Here is a 27,649-nt window from a genome sequence, read left to right on the forward strand (position 1 = left end):
CATCCTTTTATGCCATCTATTTTAAACATTAAAAATGATGCTAATATTATTTCAGGCTTGTGTATCACCCATATCTGGGTCTTGAACACTAATAGCTTGGACAGCACCCTGCAACAACTCCAGAATGCTCTGCAGTGAGTGGGGGACCATAGCAGAATGGAGGAAGGTTGACAAAAATGTTTTCTAAAAACAAGAAGTTTGGAAAAGCACACTAAAAACAAAGTTCCATGCCAGCTCAGCTCCAGACTCTTGAACCTGTGAACTCTTACCTTCAATTCTCATTGAATTGCCCATCAAAAAGCTGAATTTGGTTTTTGAATTGGCTGATTTCTTGATTAGAATAACATTTGATTCTACTTGAAAGACAGAATTGATACTGTTCATATCCTGCCGACCAGCTTCTGATTTATCTATATCATTGAAAATGCAACCATTTGAAAGGCTGCTGTGTAGATCCAATCTCAACTTTATCTGAAAATTGTACTTAGACTTACCGATCCATTTTAAAAAAAGACATCCAAGCAATGGGGATTATACCTCTTTATTTGAATTAATGAACACAGCTCAAAGTAATGAAGAACATTTTTCACTAATAGGAATTCTTTATTACTGAATGTAAAAGAAAAAGAAAAGCAAGGATATAGAAATCCATTGTCTAGCATTATTACAAATCTCAGACTGGGAGTTATTTTTTGTTTGTTTTCTTTTTAAATCTCAGAATTGAGATGAAGTGGAGAAAATGTTATAGCGGCTCAGATTAGTGTAGCCTTCCCCAATTTGGTGTCTTCCAGTCGTTTTGTATAATAACCTCCGTCACATCTAGCCTGTAAAGACGATAGCTGTAGTATAAAACACTTGGAAAGCACTAGACTGGGAAAGACTGGATTAGGGTGTGCTAGATTCAAAAATGGTCTCAGGTTGCACAAAAATCAATTTATTATGAGGAAGCAGTAGTTGATATTTATTAATTTTACTTTGGGATGTGTTTTTGCACAGATTAAATCTGTGCTTAGGATGTGTTCGTGTGTCCCGTGTGAGGTGTTCATCAAATCAAATTTTTCCAGTACTTCTGAAGAATAGTTATTAGATCTTGATAGAAATCTATAACTTTTCTCAAAATATGTTTGGCTAGAGCATGTTAGCCATATTCCATATCAGTGGATTAAAAAAAATGCAAGCTATAATACCTACATTTGTAAATATGGTTTGCTAAATGTATTAACCCTGCAGAAGTTATTTTAAAAGGACAGCTAATAATAAAAGCTATATGAGCTAAGTTAGCACATGCTGGAATGTAGTTCCAGCCAGGGCCATATGACTTTTATGGGCCCTAGGCAGTTTTTGCTTTTGTGGCTCCTCCCTCCATAAAACAATAGTATTAAAATTATGTTTCATATGATTTTCAATATTTCTTAGTGTTTTTACAGAGAAGTAGGGAATAGTAAATAATATATATATTAGTTTATAATAATAATCAGTTGTTGCTGTTTAATTATGTCTGTTGCGTCTCATCGAAGTTACTATATTTTACCATTCATGCTATATCTGTTAGATGATTGATTTATTGTTCAAATTGTGTGCATGTCTTGCCTAAAAGTCATAAAAATAAATACATTCTACTTCATTTTTATACTTTATGATTAAAAAAAAAAACTTTGTGGCCCTAGGCCCTGTGCCTATTGTACTTAATGGATAAGTCGGCCCTGATTTCAGCAGAGATGATTAGTGTTTGTCAAATTTGGTGAACCTTCCCTTTGCTGGGGAAGTTTTCTAATAGCAATCTATGGTTATCCCAAAGCAGGTATTCTTGCATTTTTCTTCTGAGGTCTCTTAGACTGAAAGTCTTTTTGGTTTTTCTTCATGACATAACCTGCCTCTTACCATACCAGCAGATACATTCCCTGTCATGGGGATTAAAAAGCAAAATGGGGATGTACTAGTGCATCTTGGACCCAAACTTCAGGCCTGTCCTGAGGAGTTAATTCGGCAGCGCCATGGTCACAATGGCTGTACTGAATACTTGATCCGCTGGAACATCCTCTGCTTGGATAATGGTAAAGGAAACAATGTTGAAGCCTCTTCAGCTGAGGGCAAAAAGCAGACCATCTTGATGTGGATGTCGGCAGAGGATATATATGCCAACTGTCCAACATTGCTAGGCAAGAGGAAGCCCCAGGAACAACTGGTGGAACAGAATGTGTCTAATGTATTCCCTCCTGAAGACACTTTGGATGAAACTTCTCTTGTGGAGATGAAAGCTGATGTCAGGAACCTGGTGCAGCGAGCTTCCTGGCAACTAGCAAGTACCCCTATTCCACAATTATCTATATTGAACACCATCCATATACTCAGTGCCTATGCCAGTATTGGCTCATTGATGACCATCTTCAAGGAGACTGGGGCACTTACGCTACTGATGAAGATGCTGTGTAATGAGGAGAAACATATCCGTTGTAGTGCTGGGAAGATGCTGAGAGCTTTGGCTTGTCATGATGCAGGTATGAGTTTGAGAGCTGCTTAGGAGATGCCAGCCACTAATATAAAATTCCTGCCTGAGGTATAACAAGTATTTAGATATGCTTAAATGAAAGTCACATTCAGTAATACAGAAAGTTTCCTAAGTCAGTGCTAACCCATTATTCTTAGTGATTTGAATAGACCTCCACTCCCATCCTTAATAGAATCAGAAATCTTACCTGGTTAGATGTTGATGAATAATTCAAAGAGATGATTGAGCCATTGAGGCAAATTTTGAGTAACTCTTGTCTATTAAAAGTTAATTTCTAATTGATGAACATACATCAGCATTTTCAGATATGATATTTCATAAAATAAAAGCTGGTAGTCAATTCAGATTCAAATTCTACAAAGTTTAATTTAAAAAAATAACTGCTTCTGTTTGGTTCAGAGCAAGTAAAACATTCTTAATTGTTATAAACATATTACAAGTATAAGTTTATAAATGTTATAAATTTACTCATATATGGGGAAAAACATCACGATGTCTTTTTTAAATCATTCAGTAAATTGTACACTTTTATTTTGATATAAAGGATTGTCCATTCGCCATGGCTGTAGATTATTTTTAGGTTTGGACAGGTTTCCAAGTGCCGAAAAGGTGCTTGAAATGCTTGGACTCCTGAGGAAGTTGGGTGGGGAGAGCGTTTTTTTTTTAGGATTTCTGAATTAATGTTCCCCATGCCCCAGTGAAAATAGTGGTTCACCTTTGCTCTGTATTTCTTATAGAACAAGCTGAGCTGCTGTTTTAGGGGGGTGTGGAACTATACAAGACTTCTAGTACAGAGAATAGGTCTAGTACAGAGACTAATAGGTCTCTGTGCAGGCAAGCTGGTCAGAAGGATCTTCCCAATGAGTTACTGGGACAACAGCATTAACTGCTCACATCCCTGACAGCCTCTTGAATCTGCAGAAGGTGCAGATAAGAGTGTCTCCATTGCTTGAACAGAATTACCAGAGCTGTGTGCTGATAAGGAAATGCCAGTGATTGAGGTGCTGACCAATACCCCCAGTGTTCCTAACTTGCAGGTCATTCTGTTTAAATACGTTTGGGGTGTGAGGCTTTGTTTATAGATTAACTGATACCTCCTTGTGAGTTAAAAAAAAAAAAAAAAGTGGCTTCCACCCTGCTTTGGGATTAGATTCTTAAGACTGTGGGGAACAGTATAAGGAAAGAACTATATCAGTTTTTCTGGTTTTAGGAAGCAGAGCCTATGTTCTCCTGTCCCTGAGCCAGCAGGATGGTATTGAACAACACATGGACTTTGATAGTCGCTATACCCTTCTTGAGCTGTTTGCAGAAACAACATCCTCTGAAGAGCATTGCATATCCTTTGAAGGGATTCCTCTTCCTCAGGTACTGACTGACAAAAGGCTTGGGCAGAGGAGTGTAACCCTCTTTATTGATCAGGCATTTTCAATTTAAGATATTATTATAAAGAATTTTGAGTTAGTTGTGAAGACATTGAGAGAATGTAATCTGCAGCAACTGGGGATAAATTTAGAAGCTGTGCGCATCTTGCCTTTCCATTGGAAAGCTTAATGTGGCTAACTAAATCAGTTTTGCATAAAGAAATGACACAATTTTATCTCCTGCATTTGTCATTATCTATAATGACTAGTTGCCATACTCTGATAGAAAATAAATGGCTGGCACTTCTTTCTGCTGCCAGCACCTTGTTGATGTCAAATAGCTGCAGCTGGAGTACTAAAAAGGAAAACAGTTCAGAATTTCACTATCTCCTATGTGTCGGCCCTAAATTGTAGTGAGCAAAGGTAATAAATGGAGGGATGAAAAGACTACAAGCCTTGATTGCATGTGATAGGGAAGTCACCAGAACTCAAGAGTGTGTCAGATATATGTTGAAATATGAGAATTTTTATGGGGTGAGCTATAAGGTATGCTTCCTTGAGGGAATAGCGGAATTATTGGCAATGGATATGGTCTTCTTCCTGTTTCAGATTCCAGGAAAACTGCTGTTTTCTCTAGTAAAGCGTTATCTATGTGCTACTTCTCTCATGGACAAACTCAACAACATCACAGAGTGGGGAGAGGAGCAGGAGCATTTCATGCCCTCCAGTGCAGATTCCAAGAGAAAGAAAAGAATGCAATATGAATTTGACTTCAGCATGGCTATGGCCCACCTCATTTCAGAGTTGATCCAGGTTATGGGATGGAATCAGAATCAAGAGCTTCACTCACTCAGACAAAAGAAACAACAACTTCAGTCAATCTTCCAGCCCCAAATTTCAACCTGCATCACCATCCCATCAGCTGCAGAGCTGCCCCAGAAAGAAAATAGTGCTTTCAAGTTGCGCTCAGCCTTTCCTAGTCGTAACAGCTATGTGGAATATATGCGAGAGAAGTTGGTGCGTGGCATGCATGTACGTATGCTGGAAGACTATGAGAAAGTTGGTGCAGGAGATGAGGGCGAGTTTCTTCAGAGCAATAATGGCACACCACCTGTGCAGGTACTACTGAGTGTGGGAGGGATGGGGACATCCTGGTGATGATATGATGGTGAAGGAGTGATAAGATTTGATTTTTAAGAACCCTATTGAGTTTCTCAAATTATAGGTAGTCCCCTGGTTAAGAACAGCCAGTTTAAGGACAACCCATTGTTAAGAATGGAGCCTATTGTAGCTAAATTCAAGTTAAATACACAATGATTCGAATTAAGTACACAGTGGTTCGAGTTAATTACACAATACTACTTATACAATAATACTATTCTGGCTTACATACAAATTCGACTTAAGGACAGGCCTTGGGAACAGAACCCATTCTTAAACTGGGGACTACCTGTATTGTGCTTCCTAGATTGGCACAAGAATTACATCTATATCCAGAGAAGGCTTGTGGCTTGGTTCATAATTGGTCTATAGGGCATTTTAAGCCAAATCATTAGCCCTTGTTTACAGGAGAAGAATTTTTGTGTGTTGTGGAGTTTATGATTCTAGACCAGATCATAAGGCAAGTGATCTGTAAGCATCTTGAAAACAATGCAGTAATTTCCAGATTCATGGCCCCTTATACCTCTATAATTTTCCAGGTTTATTGGGAGTCTCTGGGCCGTACATACTGGGTACATTGGCACATGATTGAGATTGTTGGTTCATCAAGAAATGCAGAGCAGAAAGCCCAGGAAAAGGTATCAAGTCTTAGAGATCTTCTGAAACAAAACACAGGTAAGATCCTGCTGAGCTTTTAGATGCACTTCCACTAAGTTCCCAGGGCCTCTGGGGTGCTCTGTGGTTTTGAGCTTCAGTTTTGCTGTTTATACCAAGCCTGTAGGCTGATTTTAGTTTTCTCAGCCCTTACCTTGCTGTTTAAGCAGATGAAATGCCGAAATAATGTTTTTTTGTCAGTCCTCCATTATTTTGGAGGGGTCATGGTTTAGTGATAGAACATGTGTTTTGCATACAGCAAGTGCCAGGTTCAGTATATATGTGCCAATTAAAAAAGGGGAGGTTACAGAGTTTTCTGTATCTTAAGTCCTGAAGATCTGCTACCAGTTCAAGTAAACAATATTGAATTAGATCAGCTTCCTGTGTCCCTGTACTTCTCTTGCCTAATTCTGAGCAGGTGGAAATGCACAGTCAGTATATTTGAAACTGAGGAAGAAACTAAGAATTTGGCTGTAATTGGTCTTGGCCCTTCAGCAAAACCTCTTCTCACAAATCTCAAGGCATTCAGAACCCTTGTTACTGGGTGAGGCTCATAAGAATCAGATGCAGAGAGATGCTGCTTGTGATGTGATGGGATGTGGGGAATATCCTTAACTTTCTAATTGTGTTTAAACTGTAGGTTCTTTCTTTCCTGTTTGCATATGGTACTTGGATACAGTTTGCAACTGATACAGAATTTATATAGTTCTGATTCCTGGGCTGGTGTTATAGGGAGCAGCCCTGTAGCATCAGGGATGATTTCATTGGGGCTGGAATTACTAAAGCCTTAGATTCAAAGCTGTTTTCAGCTCTGAAGGGATACAATTAAGTGTTTGAGTCCAAGTATCCTATAGTGTGAATGCAATACTGCTGACTCAGCTTATCCAGACCTTGCAAAAGAAAATGCGTATGATGCATTTACATTAAAGTATTCAATTCTATCCTAAGGTAGAAAACGAGGTCTCAAACCTCCTTTTCCTCTGGATTGTCCCTTCCTGGCCCCACCTTCTGCTTTAGAGCCTCAGCTTGTTTCCGCTGCCATTTCCTATCTTCCAGGAGACACATCACTTTGCATTCACACACCTCAGTCTGGCGTGAGAGAGAGAGAGGGCTTTCATGCTCTGTGTTGCCTTTCTGGCAAATAAAAAGTAATTTTTAAAAATGGAACAATTTCCCCATCACAGCCATCTGGAAATGATGCTTGGAGGTATATGATGAGAAGATTTTAGCCCTTCCTTAGGAAACAGACCAAACTAAAAAAAAATGAATAACAGCAAAACAGACTCTTTTAAACAGAATGTTCAATTTTATATATAAACATAAAAATAATGTGTATTAACATAGCACCAACACACTAAGTCATAAATTAAAGCTCTAACAGTAGATATTTAGGCTAGAGTATTTATCTGTTTCTTCCCAAAACAGCAGGCCTTCTGAAGCAAAAGAATATTTTGTCTTTCTTTCTGGTTCTCCCTTTTTTCCTGGGTATTCCACACTTTTATCTGAAGTTGTGAGGAAATCTTAGTCCCATGCTCTTCCCAGCCTCCATTCCCAGCTGAGATGAGGAAATATATATTCTTTGTCTGAGCTGACACAATAAAGTTAATTTAATACTGACCAGAAAGTTAATGGCACAATATTAGTAACTTTGGAGAGTAGTTTGGACTTAAGTATTAAGTCCAATGAACTTACTAATATAGACAAAGTTCATTATCAACTTATTTAACTATGTATGCATTTTTATATGTTCACTTTTTAATCTTTCAGATACATACGTTTGATATATTTAATATTTGAATTTTTTTGTAATCAGGATATGGATGAGGTATGCTCAGGATATTAATGAGGTATGCTCAGTTGAATTCATTTATGTAATTGATCATTAAAATATGAATATAATTATTTATGTTGGTTTCTCATTTTTCATTATCTCCTTAGCTACTCCTCTAATTGTACATTAACAGAGTAATTCTATACTTCTGTAGGAATAAATCAAATTGAATATAATGGGGCTTACTTTTGAGTAGACATGTATGAGTTTGAGCTGCAATAGCTGTAGGATTAAGTTGCCTGTTAACATGCGCAGAAGGTCCCATTATGAGATTTCTGCTTTGATGGCACCATTTAACATGAATGTCTCTCAAGGAACCATATAGCATCTCTTAGTCATTTTGTGTCTGTTTCCAGTTAACCAGGCAAGGTACCGCAAACCGCTCAAAGGATTGTACTCTGTACCATGCCTTACGGATCATTTGAATAAGGACTGTGGGACTCTAAGTCAGGCTGAATGGTGGGAATTACTTTTCTTCATTAACAAACTAGAACTCCATAAGCATCAAGAAGTTGTTCATTTCATCCAGCAGAATCAGAAGGTAAAGAACAGGAAGAATAATCAAAAAGGGATTTCACGCAGAAATAAGCAAATGTTTCTCTGTTTCTGTTACTGTTTAGTAGGACAGATATGTCCTAAATCCTAAAAGAGTTCCTTTTATATTCTTCAACCATTCCTATATTCTTTAACCATTCCTAGTTGCTTAGTGTGATGTGAGAACTCATGTACTGTCTAGGCTGCATTATTCCCTAACTTTGTAAAAAAATATATATATATTACAAAGTCAGAGGCATCATATCTGAAAAGCATTTATCCTGATGAATACCTTGGATTACACTCTGTAACCAGAAAGATAAGTGCTGGGCCCTAAACCTTAAAGATTAAAGATAAGCCCCAGGACAAACTATGCAGATAGATCCAAAATCAATGAAGCTGATTTGAAACACCAGCTCCAAATTAGTTGCATACAGTATTGAATTTTCTAAAGCTACAGTTTTCATACCACCTTCAAAGCAGTTCTGTGAACACTGCATTAGTCCAGGGGTTAACAACTTGATCGAGGATGATAGGAATTGAAGTTCAAAACATCTGGTGATATTAGGTTGCCTACCCCTACGGTTATCCAAATTATCAAACCACAGATAACTTTGGCCAGATGATTTCTAATGAGGAAGAATGATCACAGATGGCACAGCAGCTCATCTGATGTAAGGTGCTCTAGACTCAAGTGTCAAGTTTCAAAGCTGGATCAGTGAACTCCCAGTCTTCTGATTTTGTGGGCTTTGGTGTGGTTCTAGATAATTCTGGTTATAAACTGCAATAGGAACTCTGTACTTTTATTCTCTCTGCATTTCAAGCTATCAAGACTAAATGAAGAGGATCTGATCCAGATGTCTGTTTCAGTAGAGTTGGCTCAGAAAATACTGCAGCTCCTGAACAAGCATTGTCAGGGCACCACTCAAACTGACCTGCAGAATTCCCATGTCTATTTCAAATATTTCTTCAGCAAGGAAGGTACAGAGCAGAACTATCCAAATGTAGGCATGCTCTCTGCAAGTTATGGTGACCTTTCTGAAGCCATGAAGTCCAAAAAACCAAAGGAAGATATACTGCCTGATGCAGTGTGTTCTCCAACTCCATTTGCAGCGAAGGAAAGTGACAGACAGCTGATTAATAAATTTCTCAAAATAGAAGGGCTTTTCTTCCCAGACATATTGGATGAGAAAGTCAAAGGTAAGCACCAGGCAGCATCAGACATATTTATTGATGAGAGGAATTACAAAACTTTGTTGCATTGATAATTCCTACCTCTGTCTATCATATAGTGCATCTGTGCTTTGAACTTTAAAATGAAATGATTCAGCATATAGGTTCTGTTTTATAGCCAAGTTGCTATTAGAACCTGGTTTGATACACTGGCTATTAGCAGCCAGTGACACATGTTTTGTTTTATATTCATGTACAACATTCTTTGCTCCCCACTTTTTCTCCACATCATTGACTACAGGTGACAGAAAATAACAATGATTGACATCCCAATACAAGTTTACCTTTATTAGACGTACGGAGTTGGAGAGGTCCTAGATAGACTTCAGTTATTTCCTGTGGTGTGTGCATAGTTTTAGAGCAGACTGAAAATGTGCAACAATTAATTTAAGGCACATTTCCAATGTTGAGAATATATTATGAGCAGTCAAGCAAATTCTCTGCTGGGGCTGGGTTTCCCACTTCACAAAATGTCTGACATGTTTGATTTAGCCAGTTATGAAGCAGAACTTACCATAATGCTGCTTTACACTTTCCCAAGACCTCCCTTCCACCCCATGGCCATCAGAGAGTCATGTGGGGCATGGAATATAGTAGAACCAAGAAAGGTGGCCTTAGATATACTGGCATTCCCCCACTGCTATGTTTGGGATTGCATTTTTAGAGACTCCATTAACAACAACAATGACAGCATATTAAATTTATATGCCGCTTGACTCCCAGCAACTCTGGGTGCTTTACAAATTGTTAAAAACATTTAAAAACAAGGAATAATACAAAAATACAAAAACAACACAAAACAAAAGAACAGAGATGGCAGAGGAAAAAAACATGGATGGTACTCTATTGTAGGCAAAGCAATAGATTGGTGAAGTGGATGAGGATATGTTATTGTAGTCCCGCAGTAAGAAATGCTATGATTACAAAACACAAACAGTTCTGATGTAACTAATGCTTTGAGTATTTCAGGAAGATAACACATATATTTATATCTGTTTGAAGATCAGTAATAATAATGTTATAAATAATAGAGGGCCCAGTGCATACCAGGGGTTGCATGTTAGATCCAGTTTTTGTCTCAAGGCAGTTGCAGTATGTTGGAAGACATTACTATCAAGCCATTGCCATGGACAGATCACTCTTTGGTTGCTCTCTGACTTGCTGGGATCACCTACCCCTGCAGGGAGATAGGACCTGTTAGATTGGTCCACCCCAGGTGACTGATGGGCCCATTTAGGTTCTAGAGGGAGCTCTGGGTTTTCCTTGAGGATCTGTCAGGCAGTTTGGCTGAAGCTTTAGTTGCAGCCTGGAATAAGCAGGTGACTGAGGCCCTCGACTGGATAGCTCCTATGCAGCCTCTCTCTGTGTGCTGATTCCTTGGTTCTTCAAGGATTTCCAGAAGATGAAGTGCTAGAAGTGATGCCTGGAGCATCTTTGAAGAAAGACAAAGAGTGAATCCAACCGAACATGAGTGAGAACCAATATTGGGGCCTACATCATGATGATAAGGGTGGCAAAATGTCATTATTTCTCTGCTGTAATTGATTACACCAATAGCTGCCCACTCCCTGTTGGTGGGGGGAGGGGAGAGCTGCAGGTTCATCTGCAGAGCCATGGTGAGGAATATTCATGCTATTTGACAGATAAAGTTGCTCAGATTCACTTGGATTTGGACTCTGACTCGACAGGTCCAGCTGAGTTTTCCAGGGCACAGCCTTGTGAGGTTATCTGGGCTGAGTTTGATTCTGTGATGCCCAAGGAAGTGCACAAAGTCCTCCAGTCTGTTAGTGCAGCCACCCATCTGTTAAATCCTGCCCCTCCTGGGTTGTTAAAGTGACCCAGGAGGTAACCAAGGGATGGGTCCATTTGGTGGTATCCACCTCTGAGAGAGGAAGTGATCCTGCCAACTTTGAAAGAGATGGTGGTATGCCCCCTTCTCAAGAGATCACCATCTAATTTTTAAATTAATTTTTGAGATTGGAAAGATTGTTTGGCATTCAGACCTATTGTCTTAATCCTCACTGATAATTGTTGGTGTAGATTTGTTATTGCCACGCCCAGCCCAAGAACAATGGTGAAATGTCCAGTTGAGTAAAGTTCCTTTATCTGCTTACACCATATAGACAGAATCTTGCCAGACTAAATCTATACTACTGCAACAAGTGGGTCTACCCCGGGAGATTCTAGGGAGTGGCTATCCTGAACCTCTTTCACTTCCCACGCTCCTCCTGCGGACTGTGTTGCCTTTTGTTTCCTTACCCTTCCTGGAATACACACTCTCCTTCCTGATAGCCCTGATCTCTCACATCACTCTCCTCTTCGTAGATACATTCCATCACAGTTATATCCAATGAAGAGAGAAAGAATTGCTAAGAAAAGGCTAAAATAAGGGGATTTGTACTATGGTTGACTGGATGGAGAGCAAGTAACTATGAGGAGTATACATTGATGAAACTGATTGCAGAGCTGTTGTGCTGATAAATCTGTTGATCAGCTTTCTGCAGTATGAAGGTGGCCAGAAAGAAAAGCACCTTGGAGCAGCTGGAAGATGCCATGGAGATGATCCAGAAGTCCAGCTGTGACCTTGAGCTGCAGATGGCTGGTCTTAAATTCATCACTGAGATTTTGGAGGAGGAAGAGGAACCTGGGCAAGGGAAACAGATTGCCACAGCAGAGTGTGAATTTGCCATTAGGTCAGCGTTTTTCATTAGATCCTGTTATCTTTATGGCATGTATTGAACATAGGAAGAAATATAGAGAGCTATTATATGCAGCCCTTAAGTAAGTTCTTATTAAAATAACATACCAAAGCCAAAATGATGTCAAAAAGAAGATACACATTCCTTTGTCTTGTTGAAAGATCAGAATGAATTGAATTCGAAATAAATAAAACATAAGATCTGTGATGGTGATGTTGTACGTAAACATAGATATCAGCATGTTTTCATTTAGAGCATTTTTCTTCCACTGATCCTTAGACACAGCTTGGCACATTTTTGTTCAGACTCAGAAAGTTGTTCCATAGGCAGAGATGTACAATTCTGAAACTTTTGAAACCTTTTTTTCCTTAAAAAACAACTGAATTTTTGGAAAAGTTGAAATAATTTTTAAAACATCTTTTACAAAACAGAACTCATCTTTGGTATTTTGAATACTTTAGTTTGTTCATAAGATCATAGGTGGAATATTAAATTTAAAATATGATTGAATCCTAAATTTACAAATTTAGCTGGATGGATGATTTTGCAACAAAATATCATTAAGTAAGAATTAAATCATAATTCAGATTTGTTATGAAAATATGCTAATTAGTTTATATAGATTAACTATTGTACATTCATAACTTTTTATCCAATGCACTTAAAAAAAACAAAACTATATACAATTTTTCATTTTATCAAATCACAGTTCTTACCATGCAACCTTATATAATTTAATAGGTAATGATTTCTAAAAATTCAAAATTGTTTATAAACTTTGGTAGGGTAGCTGGTGATTAAGTAGTGGGATATCAGGGAAATGCCTGGTGGAATAAGTAAGTCTTTAATTGATGTTGAAAACTTCCTAGTCTGTGGAAGCCCACTTAATCCAAATGGGCAGATTGTCCCATATTCTGGTCATTGTAACAGAGGCTGCCCTGTTCTGCACCACTATGAATATCAGCAATCCCTAAGTCGGTGGCTGGTGTGGGTCTTCCGGGCTGTGTGGCCGTGTTCTGGAAGTTTTGTTTCCTAACGTTTCGCCAGCACCTGTGACCGGCATCTTCAGAGTGCAGGAGCACAGACAGGAGCAGTTCTCTCTGTGCCCAGGGTGATGTGACCCTTTTGTGGCTGTGTGAACTGTTCACAATGAACTTGCTAATCACCCCCAGCAGCCCCTCATTAACAATTCAATAGAAGAAAAAACCCTGCCTAGTCCCCAGGAAGATACACACAGATTCTGACACCAAAACAAGCAGCCATTCAGTAACCCAACCCCCCCACCCCCCAATCCCCCCCTTCCCCCCCTCAGATCTCTATAAATAGCCACAAAAGGGTCACATCACCCTGGGCACAGAGAGAACTGCTCCTGTCTCTGCTCCTGCACTCTGAAGATGCCGGTCACAGGTGCTGGCGAAACGTTAGGAAACAAAACTTCCAGAACACGGCCACACAGCCCGGAAGACCCACACCAGCCATCGTATGCCAGCCGTGAAAGCCTTCGACAAATCCCTAAGTCATTTTTTAGAAATTATCTTTCAAAAAGTAAATATTTTACAATCCAGTCGTTTAATATTTTTCTCTGAAAGCACATGGAAAGGTGTTAGCAAGTGATGGATAAACATGTTTTTCCCCCTAAATTTTTCCAGTTTATTTGCTGGGCCTTCTCATCTCTTGTCTTATGTGGTTTGTCAGCTAATCATCTTCAAGAGAAACTCATGTGAGGGCTTGCCTCTTTTGCTACCTGCAGGGAGAAAATTGTGAAGATGTTGGTGGACCTGCTGAGCCACCGTGTAAAGGAAGCCCTGCTTACAGTATTGGGGCTACAGGTGCTGTATATGCTCATGGCAAAATATGACTGGCAGATGCTCATTGCAACCAAAGGTGGGCTGCATTGTGTGCTGCACTGCATGAAGGAGAACCCCGCATCTGCGCTGGTGCAGCAGGCTGGCCTAGCAGTAAGTAGGATGTATAGATTCCTTAGAATCAGGCTGTTGGGAGATGCTTGCTTCTTTCTTTCTGTAAAACATTCTTTTCAGAATTACAATCAGTTTGAAACAATGCAATTAAATAACCAATTAAAAATTGAGCAGCAATCAAAACAAGAAGCACAAAACATAATATACTAAAAAGGATAAACAAATCTTATTGTTTTGTCTCCCTAAAAACACGCACATGGGAGATTTGAACCAAATCTCCAGGGAGGGACTTTCAGACAGGGCCATCCTCTGAAAAACACTGTCCTTTGTGGAATTGCTAAATCTGGTCTCAGGGTCCAGATCAAGGCTGCAAAGGTATCCAAACTGCAGCATGTGATCAGCAATCGTTGCTACAGTGTCTTTTCTCGCCATGAGGAAATCCCAGATAGCTTTTTTCCTTGGTTCTTTCAGATTTGATAGTGCCCTTTCTGGAAACTAATAACTCCCAAGCATATATACAGGGTGAAATAGTAACTGCGTCTGCTCTGCTTTTTCTGAGTGAAGAGAATGGAGATTTTGATTCCAATCTATATCATGTCCCCTTTTCTTTCTTGCTGTTGAGCTGCTGTATTTGACTCCCAGGTACTGAAGATGCTGTTGGATGCTGAGAGCTATAAGCTACCAAGTGCTTGTGGGAAGTTCCAACCTCTGGGCAACTCAGGGTTCCAGACAATGCAAGAGATCTTGGTCAGCACTGGTTCTGCTTCTAGCAAGGATATTGGCAACTTACTGTGTGTCATCCCTGCTGCAGTTGAGAAGGTGTTGGGCACACCTGGGTAAGCTCAAGTGAGAATCTTGGTGAAACAGAGATATGACTGTATGGCAGCTAAAGGGCACTCAGGACTATGGAAGAGATGTAACTTTGTTTTTGCTGAGCTTCTGGGGCAAGGATTCAATTCCTCCTTTGCCACAAAGTCAATCTAGCAAGCTCTATATTGGCTGCTGTCTAAACAATTAGTCTTCATGGGCTGGCAAATGCTTGTTCTGTTTTCATATTTATTTTATTTATTTATATTTCAAATTGTCACTGCCCATCTCACTGTTTACTATGCTCCCTTCTGCTTTCTGTTCATCTGCTTATGCTTCAGCAGGGGTTGATTTAGGATCAAGCGTTAATCCTTACCCTTCTTTCCCAGAGCCTCAGCAGCAGTTCAGGATGGGCTTCTGGTGCTCAGCAAGTTGATTGACTACGATAAGTCCCTGGCACAGCAACTAGGAAACTCTGATCTTTGTTGTGCCCTTCGGAACTTCTGCCACTCAGGCCAAAGCTCAGACAAAAACCTGGCTCAAAACATGCTCACCCATCTGTCTGAACATAAGCCACCACTGAGCAAACAGAATGCAGGTATGAAACACCACAGTCTGTAGTGTATACCCTTCCCAGTAACTATTGGTGTTGTGATATTGGAATACTATTGGTGTTGTGATATTGGTGTATACCCTTCCTTGTATTCTAAAGATCACTAAGATTGACAGGTTGTCATTTCCCTTTTCACAGATTTAGTACATCTCTTCGGAAGGGATAATAAACATCATAATTATGTGGGGGGTACTCCTAGTTATTTTGGTCAGAGAAGTGAATGAGATTTCCCCCCAAATATTTCTCTAAAATAAAGTTTCTGGGCCAGGAAGCATTTCAGTTATGCCCTCCCCAATGTTTTCCCTCCCCAACCAGATTCTACAGCCTTCTTTAATCTTCAGGACATTAACATCACAAAGCTACTGAGTAGTCTACACACAAACAGTGTTTGGAAGGAGATGGCACTGGTGCTGCAACGCTGCCTCTGTGACAAAGGTGCCTTCTTTGAGGAAACTAGTCATGAGTTTCTGGTAAATGTGCTTGTTCTTAAAGATTTGACACAGCAGGAATCTGAAAAAGAAACACAACTGGGAATGTTAAGGTAAGGCTCCTGTTACTCAGTAGTAGAGTATATGTTTTAAATGTGGAAATTCATATTTGGAATTCCTAGAGATGAAGTGAGCAATAAATGGTCCTCCAGCTATTGGATCTCATTAGGTCAACCAGTATAGCCAGAGGTCAAAGGTTAAGGAAGTTCTAATCTAACAACAATTGTAGTCCAACAACAGCAACACAGGTAGCTCTCCTTTCAGTACAGGATATCTTAAATTCCATCTAGTCTAGTATTCTCACTCTGACAGTTTTCTTCAGAAAGGGAGGTAACATGTTGCCTTGCAGATGTTGGACTACGACCCCACACCTTTGTCCACTGGCTATGCTGGTTGAAATTAAAGGCTGGACTATTGGGATTCTTAGGAGATAAGATGCTAGTACTGAGAAAGGCCAGTTGACAATCTTTAGAGACCCAGACTAGTGTTTTATATATGAACTAAGTCAAGGACTAAGGGACTTTTAACTGTTCAATAATTATTCTATATTTGCAGGTACTAACAAAACTGTTCTGTATCTCTAACATGTCATAGGGTTGTTGATTTGTTGCTCCAATGGAAAAAAGACGGTGGTGGATTTTTACATAATTGGTTAAACCTGTGGTCTGGAGTAGATGTTTATCACAAATTGTATATGCTTAATGCAATCTTTACCAACTCCCAATGTTTTTTATTAGAAAATGAGCATCTTCAATCCTTAATATTAGTTGTAATTCATTCATATTGTATTGCAAACCACTCTAAGCTGATATTCCGCTTGAGATGTTGCATGGTTGATGTTCTTGGTGATCCCATTCAGAGTTATGTTACTTGATAAATTAATTACATTGTCTCATGGGGCTTTTCCAAATGAACTGACAGTTCTCTGATTTAGACTGCAATTTAAATGTACAGAAGGAATAACCAAACTCTTTCCTATATTGATCACAAGAGTTAATGCTTCTTCCATCATGCAAATATGGTGAGGGTGACTTTTATAAAATGTAAACCATTTTAGAATATGAATAAAGGAAGAATCTTTTGGGACAATCTGGAAACCACCACCCCAACAAAAAACCCCAAGCCCAGCCAACCAGTGTAAAGTTTGGCTGAATTTTGCTTTTTCCACTTTCTTCTGCAGTTCTGAAGAGTGGTGCAAAAATGTCCACATGCAAAATGAATATGAAGAAAATTAAAACTTCAGGAGACAGAAAAATGCTTTTGGGGGGCTGCAAGACTGCTTGTACTTTTCAGTTAGATCACAAGATGATTAGTACAAGAATCAGTCACTTTTGTTTTAATATGTATTTTCAAAGTGCTTTTGCTTTTTCTTAAACTACTTCTCTTTTTTGATCTAGGCTTTTGAACAAGTGTTTGGATAGTTCATGGAAGGATGTAGTACCCTGGCATAAATGCATTGAACCTTGTTTGTCTTCCATAAACAGCCACATAAATGATCGAGAGGTAGGACAAGGGAACTCTAAGAGGGAGCTAACAAGAATCCACCCACATGGTCCTGTCTCATAGTTGGACCATTATATGCTTGTCGTTCCAAGCATCTGTATGCAGATTTTTTTTTTTACCAAAGAAGAGGCCCACCTTGCGTTTTCTTTGTCTTTGTCCAACTCTTTTGCAAACAGTGATTTTCTTAATATGCTGAAAACTAGTTTGTTTGCTTTTATTGTATTTATTGCTGAAGTTGCTTTTCTGTTTCTGTTTTGCTCCTGCACAGTTTGTTTTTTGCTTTAATTTTTTAAATGGATTTTTGTTAAGAAGTATAGTTGCCAGCTCTGGCAATTGTTAAAGAAAACGGAGAGAGATTTAAAAAAAAATAGATGAAATGTAAAAGTCAGATAAGAACTGCAAAAAAATACAAAAACTATTTTTATAAAATGCAGAAAAAAAATATTGTCCAAAATTCTGACACCTTGATCTCTTCAGATCTCCTTTTAATGAATTGCTGTTTAGAATGGAAGACTGGAGCTTGTAAGATCTTGAACTTAAGCTCCCATCATGCCTGCTGGATGTTGGAAACCAGCAACTTGTGCCAGGCCACAGATTCTCTACCTTTGCATTTCTTTTCCGAGTGACAGTGGGCCCAACATACAGAGCACAGCACATATAGAACTAGTCCATTCCCCAAGAAGCAAGGCTGGCAGTGGGAAATAGTGGAATGAGTTGGGGAAGAGGCACTAATGCCACAGAGAAAACGTCTAGGGACTAACTGCACATACTACCACTTTGTGTCTGCAGATTGTTCAAGAGTTCATTAAATTCTTGCACCGTCTGGCCATCCTCAACAAAGACTGTGCTGTTGCAATGTGCTGTTCTGGCATTAAGGAACCCTTGGCCAAAGTCTTGGAGAAACACGGTTCCAGCCTCCCTCAAGTGACAGAACTGAGGGACCTCATGAATAACTGTGAGAAGCCAGCTAGCCTCTATCAGAAGATGACAGCCAGCATCCTGGCTGGCTGCATCCAGGTGAATCTTCTCTTCTTTGAAGGGTGCTGTCTAACTTAAGGGAGCAGGCTGAGGATCAGAACTTCATAGTAGCATGGTGCTCAGATTTACTTTTATCCAAAGGAAATCTAAAGCAATCTCACAGTGCCTCCGGATAGCCTTACCCAACTGGATAGTCTTCACATAGGTCAGATTACAACTCCTATACTCAGGCACTGTGACCATTGGCAGTGTTGGCTGGGAATGATGGGATATGAAGTCCAATATTTCTGAAAGTCCAACAATTCAGGAAAGCCCTGCCTCTCAGTCTTAATTCGGGTTTCTTTTTTCCAACATAATTCTGCTGTATTGTTTGGCCAACTTAACTTTATACCTTGGCTTTTTTTTCTTTTGTCTCTTCTCCAACACACTTTACAGATGGTTCTAGGTCAGATAGAAGAACACAGGCATAGCCATCAGCCTATCAATGTCCCGTTTTTTGATGTATTTCTGCATTATCTTTGTCATGGTGAGCATATTGTTAGTGTTGGGAGTTTCAGATAACTCATTACTTCAGAGGTTGTTCAGCTTATGCCCAGCCTAGATTTCTTCAGTCTTTTCTTTTGTGCACAGGCTGCAGCACTGAAGTGAAGGAAGACAAGTGTTGGGAGAGAGTAGAAGTCTCCTCCAACTCTCAACAGGCCAACAAGTTAGTGGATGGAAATGCCAAAACCTACTGGGAGTCAAATGGCAGCACTGGCTCCCACTACATCAATGTTTACATCCATCATGGTGTCATAATCCAGTGAGTGTATGCATGAACCAGCAAGAGGGCTCTGGGGCAAGGAACCTTTGGGCTTCGATGGGCAAAGGTTTTTTTCTGCCCCTGTACCTTATGGGCATAATAAGAGAATAGCATTTCTGTCATATTGCCTATGTCCCCTAAGAGGAAAGAGTACACAAAAATAAGTTCTTGTTTCCTTACTGGAAGTATCTAATAGGTCCTTTGGGGATCAACAGAAACATCATTATGGGTCAGATGCCAAGTGGAATTCTGGCTTTCTTATTCAGTCAGGCCTGGGCAAATGGGGTGGCTCATATGGAATAAGACAGGTATGTCTTTACATTATGAGACAAAATGGCTTTTCAGCAAGGGCTTGGTACTTACCCTGAAACTGCTATTCTTGGCTTGTACAGACAGATGTCACTACTGGTGGCCAGCGAGGATTCCAGCTACATGCCAGCCCGGATTATAGTCATGGCAGGAGAGAGCACTTCCAGCATCAGCACCAAGCTCAATATGGTCAGTCCTGTGGACTTCCCCAATAACCTAGGCTTCCATGGCCAGAGGGAAGAGCACAGACCTCTTCAGCCTGCCTTGCAAGGATTCCCACTCTAAGGAATACTTTTCAGAAGAAGGACTATAGTTTTTGCATGAAGCTTGCAGAGCGGTCCAGGTTCAGTCACTATAATGATATGTGGGAAAGAACTTGGGAGACTGGGCAAAGAGACACTACCTAGGGAACGGTCAGATAAGAGACAGCATAGCCCACCGCTGGATAGTGGACATGGCAAGAGGCTCAGAAGAGACTCTCCCTAGTTTCTCGGTCTGTAAAGGAGACGGGGGGAGCATTGTACTTTCAGACTTGGAGGATTCTGTCAGTGTAGCTTTACAATAAAGTAGAATTAGTTCATCTGGTTGTGATTCCTATCTGGTTTACCTCGTGAGGCCAACAGTCACTCATTCATTACATCAATATCCTGTATAGTCTGTATCGCCATTGTATCATACTATATCCAGAGTATCTGAGGGATCACCTGTCTCCCATGCCTTTTGCCTGTCTGGTAAGAGCTGGCAGAGTTGGGTGCTATGGGTCCCTTCGATTAAGCAATATCATTTATTGGGACCCAGGGCACAAGCCATCTCTGTCATGGCACCTGCTCTCTGGAAGGAGATCCTCTCAGAGATTCACTCCCATTCTGATGGTGTTCCAGAAGGCTTTGTTCTCCCAGGCCTTGGGTAGGGCTGATGTGGCCCCTTTGCCAGATGTGCTTTTGGATTTAGAGTGTATTGTCTGAATGGCTGTTGGTTTTTGGAATATTTTATATTATCTATCTATCTATCTATCTATCTATCTATCTATCTATCTATCTATCTATCTATCTATCTATCTATCATATTTATGTAGCCACCCATCTCATACAAAGTGACTCTGAGTGGTGTACAAGAGTTTAAAAAATATTATATTTTGTATATTGTTGTTCGTTTGAAATTGTGAGCAGCCAGAGTCAGGCAGCATCTAATCTAAATAAATAAATACATTTTTATATCTGAGATGGAAGGCGTAACTCTGTAGTAGTTTAAACTGATAGAAGTGACTTGCCAGAAGTCACACATTAAAGATAATGTGGGGATCTGAATCTGCATCTTCCCAACCCTGATCCAACCTACCAACCATTTAATAGGAACAAATAGCAGATGATGGAGAACCATTGCCTGGGTAGATGAAAGATTTCTAGTGTCTTTGTCTCATGAACACAGCTGGCATTTTTAAAAAGTGCTGAGAACCACAAAATGGCTGCCAGGGTTGCATAGCCACTTATAAAACCCATGCTGACTTCGTTTTGATGTTATGCTCCAGTATGATTCATTTAGTTTTGGCTTGGTTTGTTGTGTAAGTCCAGTATGCCAACTATGACTTATTCTTTATGCAATGTGTAAATTCAGTTATTAAGGCTTAGTCAACAAACCATGATTAAAGCTAACAGCTCACTTGAAGTATAAGTTTCCCAGCCATAAAGGGGAAGGAGATACAAAGAGAACATGTATATGTAAGTGCTGAAACAAGAATATATTTTCCCCTGAATATACAAGTATAAAGTGATGATCCACCTATGTATGTGGAGAGCAGGGAAAGTTGTGAGAAACCCTCCTTCCATTTCTCCAGGTGGACTTCTGTACCCTCCAGCTGCTTTTCAGTAGGGCAGCTTTTTTTTCTCTCTTGCAAGTTTTTGTTTGTTTGTTTATTAAACTTGTCCCCGCCCACCTCCCCCCAATGGGGGACTCTGGGCAGCTCACAACATATTAAAAACAATAAATAAATATACAATTAAAAGTTAGTGATTTACCGTGAGTGATTCACTGTTCTTCATAGAAGAAAGAACCTTGCCTTTGGGGGTGAGGCTTAGTGGCGTAAATGAATCAATTTAGCTGTTTTAAATATAGCCTGAGAGGTTAACAGGAAGTGGGAACAGAGTCCTGCTGGATCAGACAAAGGCCTACCTTGTCCCAAATGGGCAACTGGCTGCTAGTGGAAAGCCAACAAGCAGGATGTGAAAGTCCAGCATCTTTCAGTTCATGCTGCCCAGCAACTGGTAAAAAGCATATTGCCATTGTCTTTGTTACTGGCAGCTGTTGATAGCTTTATCCTCTGTACATTTGTCTAATCCCCTTTCAAAATCATCTGGCACTAGCAATTTCTTGTGTGAATCCTCCCTTTTGTCTGTCCTGAATCATTTAGAATGATGATCTTGAGTTTGAGTATATGTAGTGTTGTCTCCATTTTTGTCCTCCACCTACTATTTTTAGTAAGTTGTCCCCTTCCTAGTTCATTTATCATTTTAGTTAACCTTTGTGCATTACAACGTTCAGGGGGATAAGATCAGAGCAATTTTTAAGGGTAGGTAGATTATGCACTTATAGAAAGATAGTATATATTGGCAGTTATAGTTTTGATTATTTCCAGCACAGGATTAGCATTTATGTGCACTGAATTGATGTTGCCATTAAATTACTCACCCTATCTCAAGATGCCATTCTTGGATATTAACCACTAACTCAGATATCATCAGCTATATAATGCTAGAATGTTTAGCCATCATTCTACAGTTGTTCACACCATGTAAGGGCTGGTGATGGGAGAAAGCAAGAATCAGCCAGGCTAGAGGGAACCAGGATGTCAAACAATTCTGCTATCTCCCAAGGCCAGCCTCACTACAACCAAATATCTGTTAACTTGTGAGGGCAAGGAAAGCGTCTACAGTTTAAAGTCTGGAGCACAAACATATAGATAAGCTCTGATTTCCTTGTACCACAGAGGGCAAATCACAAGTTGTGTGTAATTCCAGTCTGTAGAATAGATTTTAATCTAGTCAAGTCCCGACGGAGTCTTCTGCCAAGATAAACCAATTGCTGACTAAGGGCTTCGATGCTTGGGGAGCTGGGATTCACTGCTGTGTCCCAGTGTGAAGTCTGACACAGGGAATCACATTTGCTATTTTAAAGCCTGTGCCCTAAGTTTGAAAAGGCCAGAGTTTGGAGTTTTTCACTGTTTCTTCAGATAAATAATTTGATGTCATCAGCAAACTTGTCCACCTCACTGTTCATTTAACTTCAGATGTAATTCATTCAGATATAAGTTATACAAATGCTTTTACATTCTATACAGAAAGCATTCTGTTCATTGATGATTGATCAGCTTGCATTTCTATGACCTTGAACTTTTATTTAACTACCCTGTTGGGGATATTCAGATGCACTGGGACATGCTCAAAATGTTGTGTTTATAGAGCTGTTTAGAGACTTGAGTTTATAAACCTCAGACTTTTGCAGTCTCTCCAATTTCTTTCACAGAAGCTGACTTTTTTTTTCACTCTGAAAGGCCTGTTTGTTAAAGGCTTTTGTGAATGGACATTTTGCTTCACTCCATTCCAGTCAGGAGTTGGATTCTTGTTCTTTTTTTTTTTTCTATCTGAAGAATAGGAATTTTCACCATATCATCATCAACGTTTCATAACACAATTGATGTCCTTCCTCTTTTCTCCGCAAAGGTAAATGTCCCATCTTTATCTACCAGAGTGATCCTCCTGGAGAACATGACCCGCTTCTGGCCCATCATACAGATCAAGATTAAGCGTTGCCAGCAGGTAGGTGGGTGCGCTTTCCCTCTATTCCAACAGTGAGAGCAACTGGTGTAGTTGGGAAGGAAGCAGGCATGAGGCACATGGAGTATGCCAGGTTGGAGAAGTCTGAGCTAGAGCAGTGCCATGTGTTGTCCACAGGGTGGCATTGACACACGTGTGCGTGGCATCGAAGTGCTGGGCCCCAAGCCCACCTTCTGGCCCATCTTCAGGGAGCAGCTGTGCCGGCGCACACACCTCTTCTATGCTACCAAAGCACGCACTTGGTGTCAAGAAATTTCAGCAAATCAGATGCAATTGCTGCAACTTTTCAACAGGTCAGGCCTTTCCTAATGGAACTCTTTTGTCCTTTGGAGGTGGGGAGATGGCCTGGGGATCAGCAGTCTGTCTCAGAGTGCTTTCCTAGAACACAAACTACGACGGGCAGGGGTTATCCCTGCTGTAATGGGAGAGAGTCACTATTCCCAAGATACCTTTTTATCTCCTTATCCTGTTTATTAATATCCCTCACATTATCCAAACTCCTGTCCTCCCTCATTATATCCCTTTTACTTGCCTTAGAGTACTGAATCTATGTGTACCTATTCTTGGGGGTTTTCCCAAAATAAAAAGCTCAGTCTGGACCCCTTTCCCATTGCAGGTTGAACAGTGCCTTGTGCCATGAGCAACTATTTGCCAGTCGCTTCCTTCCTGATGACAAAGCTGCCCAAGCTCTGGGCAAGACCTGTTGGGAGGCCCTGATCACCCCCTTGGTGCAGAGAATCACTTCTCCAGGTATGGGCTCTCCCTGCTAGCACAAGTCTTGGCAGCCGTTGCAGCCTTATCCATCCTTCCTCTTTCTCAGCAACCCTGTTGACTGGTTTTTTGTTTTTCTGGCTTTCCAGACCCCAGTGGTATCAGCCCTATGTGTTGGCTCCTAAGCCAATACTTGGAAAATCTGAAGGCAGCCCAGAATGCCACAAGCCAGAGCATCATCTTCAATTCCCGTGTTCGGCGTCTGAGCCATCTGCTGGTGCATGTGGACCCCAGTGGCCTTGAGCCCGAAGAACTGAAGTCTCCTATTAAATGCAGTGAGTGTTCTTCCATGGGACAAATAAAGTGTAAAATGAGCAGATCATCCTCATGGAGCTGAGAAAGGGATGATAATAAAGTTGGATTCCTTGAATATATTTATGGTCATATTGGCAAAACAAGAATAGGCAGCATTTTGTTGAGGGATCTCTTTAGAGAAGGACTGTTGGGGAGTGGGGTAGCAAGCCATTCTTGATTAGAGGGAAACTTTAAAGGACTCAGAAAATTGGAGAAAGGTACTTGGGACTCTTGCCTCTCTGTCCCAGAAGCCTTCCTAAATGCTGTGTAAATTTCCCTTTTCAGATCGGAAGAATGCCAAGAACAAGGAATTGAGATCAGGAGCTGTAAAGGCCACAGTGAAGAAATCCACCAGTTTGATAGGCATCACACAGTGCTGGAAAGATGTTGTGCAGCAGCAGGTAAGGGTGGCTGAAAGATGGTGTCCAGCAATAGGAGTGTGACTCTATGTTTCAAGTAGGGTGATGTGGTACAGGGCTTTTGCATCTGCTGATGCAAACTGTTTGGGCTTTGTGCTTACATTATTTATTATCATGTTTATCTATGGTGCACGTATGTGTGCTATAGTATTGAAAGTTAAGGAGTTCTGAGGACTCTACATCAGGACTCCAGAGACTTCAAAGAAAGGCTGGTTTGACACCAAACTCTCAGAGGAAAAGAGTGTCTCTGCTTTAGGTTTTGTTGTCCACTAAGTTAGGTGGTTTTATTTTTATTGTGAAATGAAGACACAATGCGTTCCTTGGGTCTCTGGGGTGATTACAGATAGACAGAAAATTTGATATGTAGGTAAAACATTCCAAAATAGCAGTCAGCTGTGAAAAATCTGTCTTGCGTGAAAAAAGACTTGGCGTTGCAAAAGGCTACCTTGAGTATGGCCCCATGAACCAGATCGAAAGGTTATGTTTTTAAAATACTGCATATGCTTCTGTTCCAGGTGAAACAGTTCTTGAAGTCCTCCTGGCAGACCCCTGACTTTGTGGAGCAATACTGTAGCATCTACCGGCGCCTCCGTACTGCCATGGAGGAGCTGTTTGGGCAGAAAACGTCCTTCTGGTTGGCCTTGTGCCATGGCTTCTCTGAAGGCTTGTTGCAGCTCCCCTTCTTGACAGCTGTCCACGTGAGTAAGGGATGGATGGTTGGGGACTAAAATGCCTCCCTAGAATGGAGGTATGAAACCTGAGTCCCAAGGCCAGATCTGCTCCCTGAAAAAATTTACAGGATATACTTAGGATTTTAAATATATTGCCAAACCTTCCTGAACACATATGTTTCTCTGTCACCTTAAACACAAAGTATTTACCTCTAAAGTATTCTATGAGGCAGAATGATTTCCTGAAACAATTCTATTATAGGTTAAAACAAGAAAAATAATTTCAGAAATTTACAAAGTTTCTTTTGAATGGCACCATGCTCACATATAATTAGCATGTTTGTTTATAAGGCATATAAATTATTTGCTAAATACTGTAAGTCTTTCTGAACCACACACATTAAGAAGGAGTTGAGCTGCTCATTTAGGATAGCAAAGTGGCTTCAGTGTGACTTTCTATTTTATAGTCTTCCCAATCTCATTTTTGCTTAATTTTTCATACCTCATACTTGACAAAGTTTTATGAGTAGATAGCTTGAGATAACACCATTTTCCTCCCAAATTCTAAGATCTTCTTGTATCAAAATCTTTATCAGTTTATATTTTTCCTGAGATAATTTTATATAGGTAAAATGATACTCCCAATATCTGTTCATTGTCTTCTTTAAGACCTTTCTGTTATTTTTATAGCCTCATTTTATAGCCCTTCCTTGCTCTGAGTTCCACTGATACAGGATCACCAGATATCAGAGTTATATCAAATTAGGATGCATTCTATGAAATTAGCTGTCAGATGCTACTTCTAAGAATTGTGTGACTAAGTGCTTTTTCCTGAAGCTTTTCTATATTTGTTTGACTAGTACTTTCATTCAAATAAAATGGTGCAGGTGGTGCTTTCTCTGTCATAACTAAATTGTAACTTTTAATGTGACCCAAAGGAAACTCTATTAAATATAAGAATGGAATGCAATCACATTAACTATATTTCATTTTGATTAAATGTAAGTATAAATGTAATGTACACGAAATCAAACTTAGTTTTTACCTCATACATTACTTTTTGGATTGCAATCCCTGGCATAGCACTCAAAATCCACATGTGCATCCCTGCCTTTGAACCTACCAGTGCAAAGGAAGTGGCTGTGGGTCATCAATCCAGACCTCTGTTGCAAATTTCTACTGCCAGAGCTACTCAGTCATTACTTTTTTAGCAGTTTCAGCTTCAAGTGACATTTTATTTCATAGCCTTTGATATTATAATGCTAGCTGAGTCCCTTAGATGGCAAAAGACATGCTAATGTTTCTTTTTGCACTGATCCTGGAGCTATATCTCCTAGTTGGGAGGGTGACATTCCTTTCCTCAATCTCCCCTTTTCATGGAGGGTGCCATAGAGCACCTCCTCTTCCCTGGGTCATCTGGCACCTCCTTTTCTATGACCTCAGGTGAGCGAGAAGTTTGCCCGATACATTGACCTGTGGATCCGAGACAGCTGGACAGATTCAGCTACTGTAGAGAACGTACAACACCTGCGACAGAACCTTGAGCCCATCGTTTTCCTGGCAGAATTGGAATTAGCCAACATCTTTGAACATTTCTATCGGTGAGGATTTTTATAGACAGGAAAAAAGGAAAGGCAATAAGAGTTCGCTGCACCTGCAAACAAAGGAGACAGATCTCAGGCTGCAAGTTCTTGGGCAATAGTGGTGAAACACTTCAGTCTGGATGAAACCATCCTCAAAAACACAAGTGCAGTACTAGCTTTATTCTGAGGGATAATGGGACAGGAGTGGGGGAGGGCAGTCTGGCTCTTGCATATGAACTAAACAGGCGTATAGCTCATGGATGGGGGTCAGTGGAGGTATAGGAATGAGTGTGAGCTGAAGGGAGAGCTCTGTCTTTCACTTCACCCAGAGTTCCTTGTCTCTTCAGATACTATCTAGGAGAACGTCTTCTGTCTCAAGGCAATACATGGCTAGAGTCTGCTGTGGTAGAACATATTGGTCTCTGCTTCCCCAGTCGTTATCCTCAACAGATGCTGAAGAACTTGAGTGAGCTAGAGCAGCGGCAGCAAGAGTTTCGCCTTTTTCAGCTCCAGCGGCTTGACAAGCATTTGCTGGAAGTTGATCAGCATGGAAGACACAAAGGAGAGGGAGAGGGAGAGGTGAGCAGGAAATGAATGTTTCTCCTAGAGCTAAAATATCTGAAGTCAAGGCATTTTTTCCCTCTCACATCTTTTTTTCCAGTTGTTGCTGTGTAGAATAT

The 27,649-nt window shown here is 40.3% G+C and overlaps 1 protein-coding gene across 7 annotated transcripts in view; it reads left to right on the plus strand.

Annotated features, from left to right (window-relative positions):
• LOC103063086 (cullin-9-like) overlaps window positions 1-27,649 on the plus strand; it is a 34,255-nt gene that overhangs the window by 1,229 nt on the left and 5,377 nt on the right. The window contains exons 2-25 of one of the 7 annotated variants that reach the window (XM_015891507.3): window positions 1,890-2,498; window positions 3,720-3,874; window positions 4,480-4,989; window positions 5,571-5,706; window positions 7,873-8,057; window positions 8,875-9,250; window positions 11,778-11,976; window positions 13,733-13,940; window positions 14,544-14,737; window positions 15,098-15,306; window positions 15,637-15,862; window positions 17,207-17,312; window positions 18,102-18,329; window positions 18,726-18,816; window positions 18,921-19,092; window positions 19,485-19,590; window positions 23,118-23,213; window positions 23,349-23,524; window positions 23,848-23,981; window positions 24,092-24,277; window positions 24,582-24,697; window positions 25,231-25,413; window positions 26,830-26,987; window positions 27,317-27,548. In XM_015891507.3, coding sequence (XP_015746993.2) covers window positions 1,907-2,498; window positions 3,720-3,874; window positions 4,480-4,989; window positions 5,571-5,706; window positions 7,873-8,057; window positions 8,875-9,250; window positions 11,778-11,976; window positions 13,733-13,940; window positions 14,544-14,737; window positions 15,098-15,306; window positions 15,637-15,862; window positions 17,207-17,312; window positions 18,102-18,329; window positions 18,726-18,816; window positions 18,921-19,092; window positions 19,485-19,590; window positions 23,118-23,213; window positions 23,349-23,524; window positions 23,848-23,981; window positions 24,092-24,277; window positions 24,582-24,697; window positions 25,231-25,413; window positions 26,830-26,987; window positions 27,317-27,548 — 4,974 coding nt within the window. In that variant the 5' untranslated portion in view covers window positions 1,890-1,906. Of the gene's footprint in view, window positions 1-55; window positions 2,499-3,719; window positions 3,875-4,479; window positions 4,990-5,570; window positions 5,707-7,872; window positions 8,058-8,874; window positions 9,251-11,777; window positions 11,977-13,732; window positions 13,941-14,543; window positions 14,738-15,097; window positions 15,307-15,636; window positions 15,863-17,206; window positions 17,313-18,101; window positions 18,330-18,725; window positions 18,817-18,920; window positions 19,093-19,484; window positions 19,591-23,117; window positions 23,214-23,348; window positions 23,525-23,847; window positions 23,982-24,091; window positions 24,278-24,581; window positions 24,698-25,230; window positions 25,414-26,829; window positions 26,988-27,316; window positions 27,549-27,649 lie in introns of all 7 variants that reach the window. The other 6 variants (XM_025162984.2, XM_025162985.2, XM_088148110.1 and 3 more) reach the window with 6 other exon arrangements.

Source organism: Python bivittatus, unplaced genomic scaffold, assembly GCF_059951505.1.
Source record: "Python bivittatus isolate LINGU-HERP-01145 unplaced genomic scaffold, Pbiv_v1 ctg000020_np1212, whole genome shotgun sequence".
NCBI lineage: Eukaryota > Metazoa > Chordata > Lepidosauria > Squamata > Pythonidae > Python > Python bivittatus.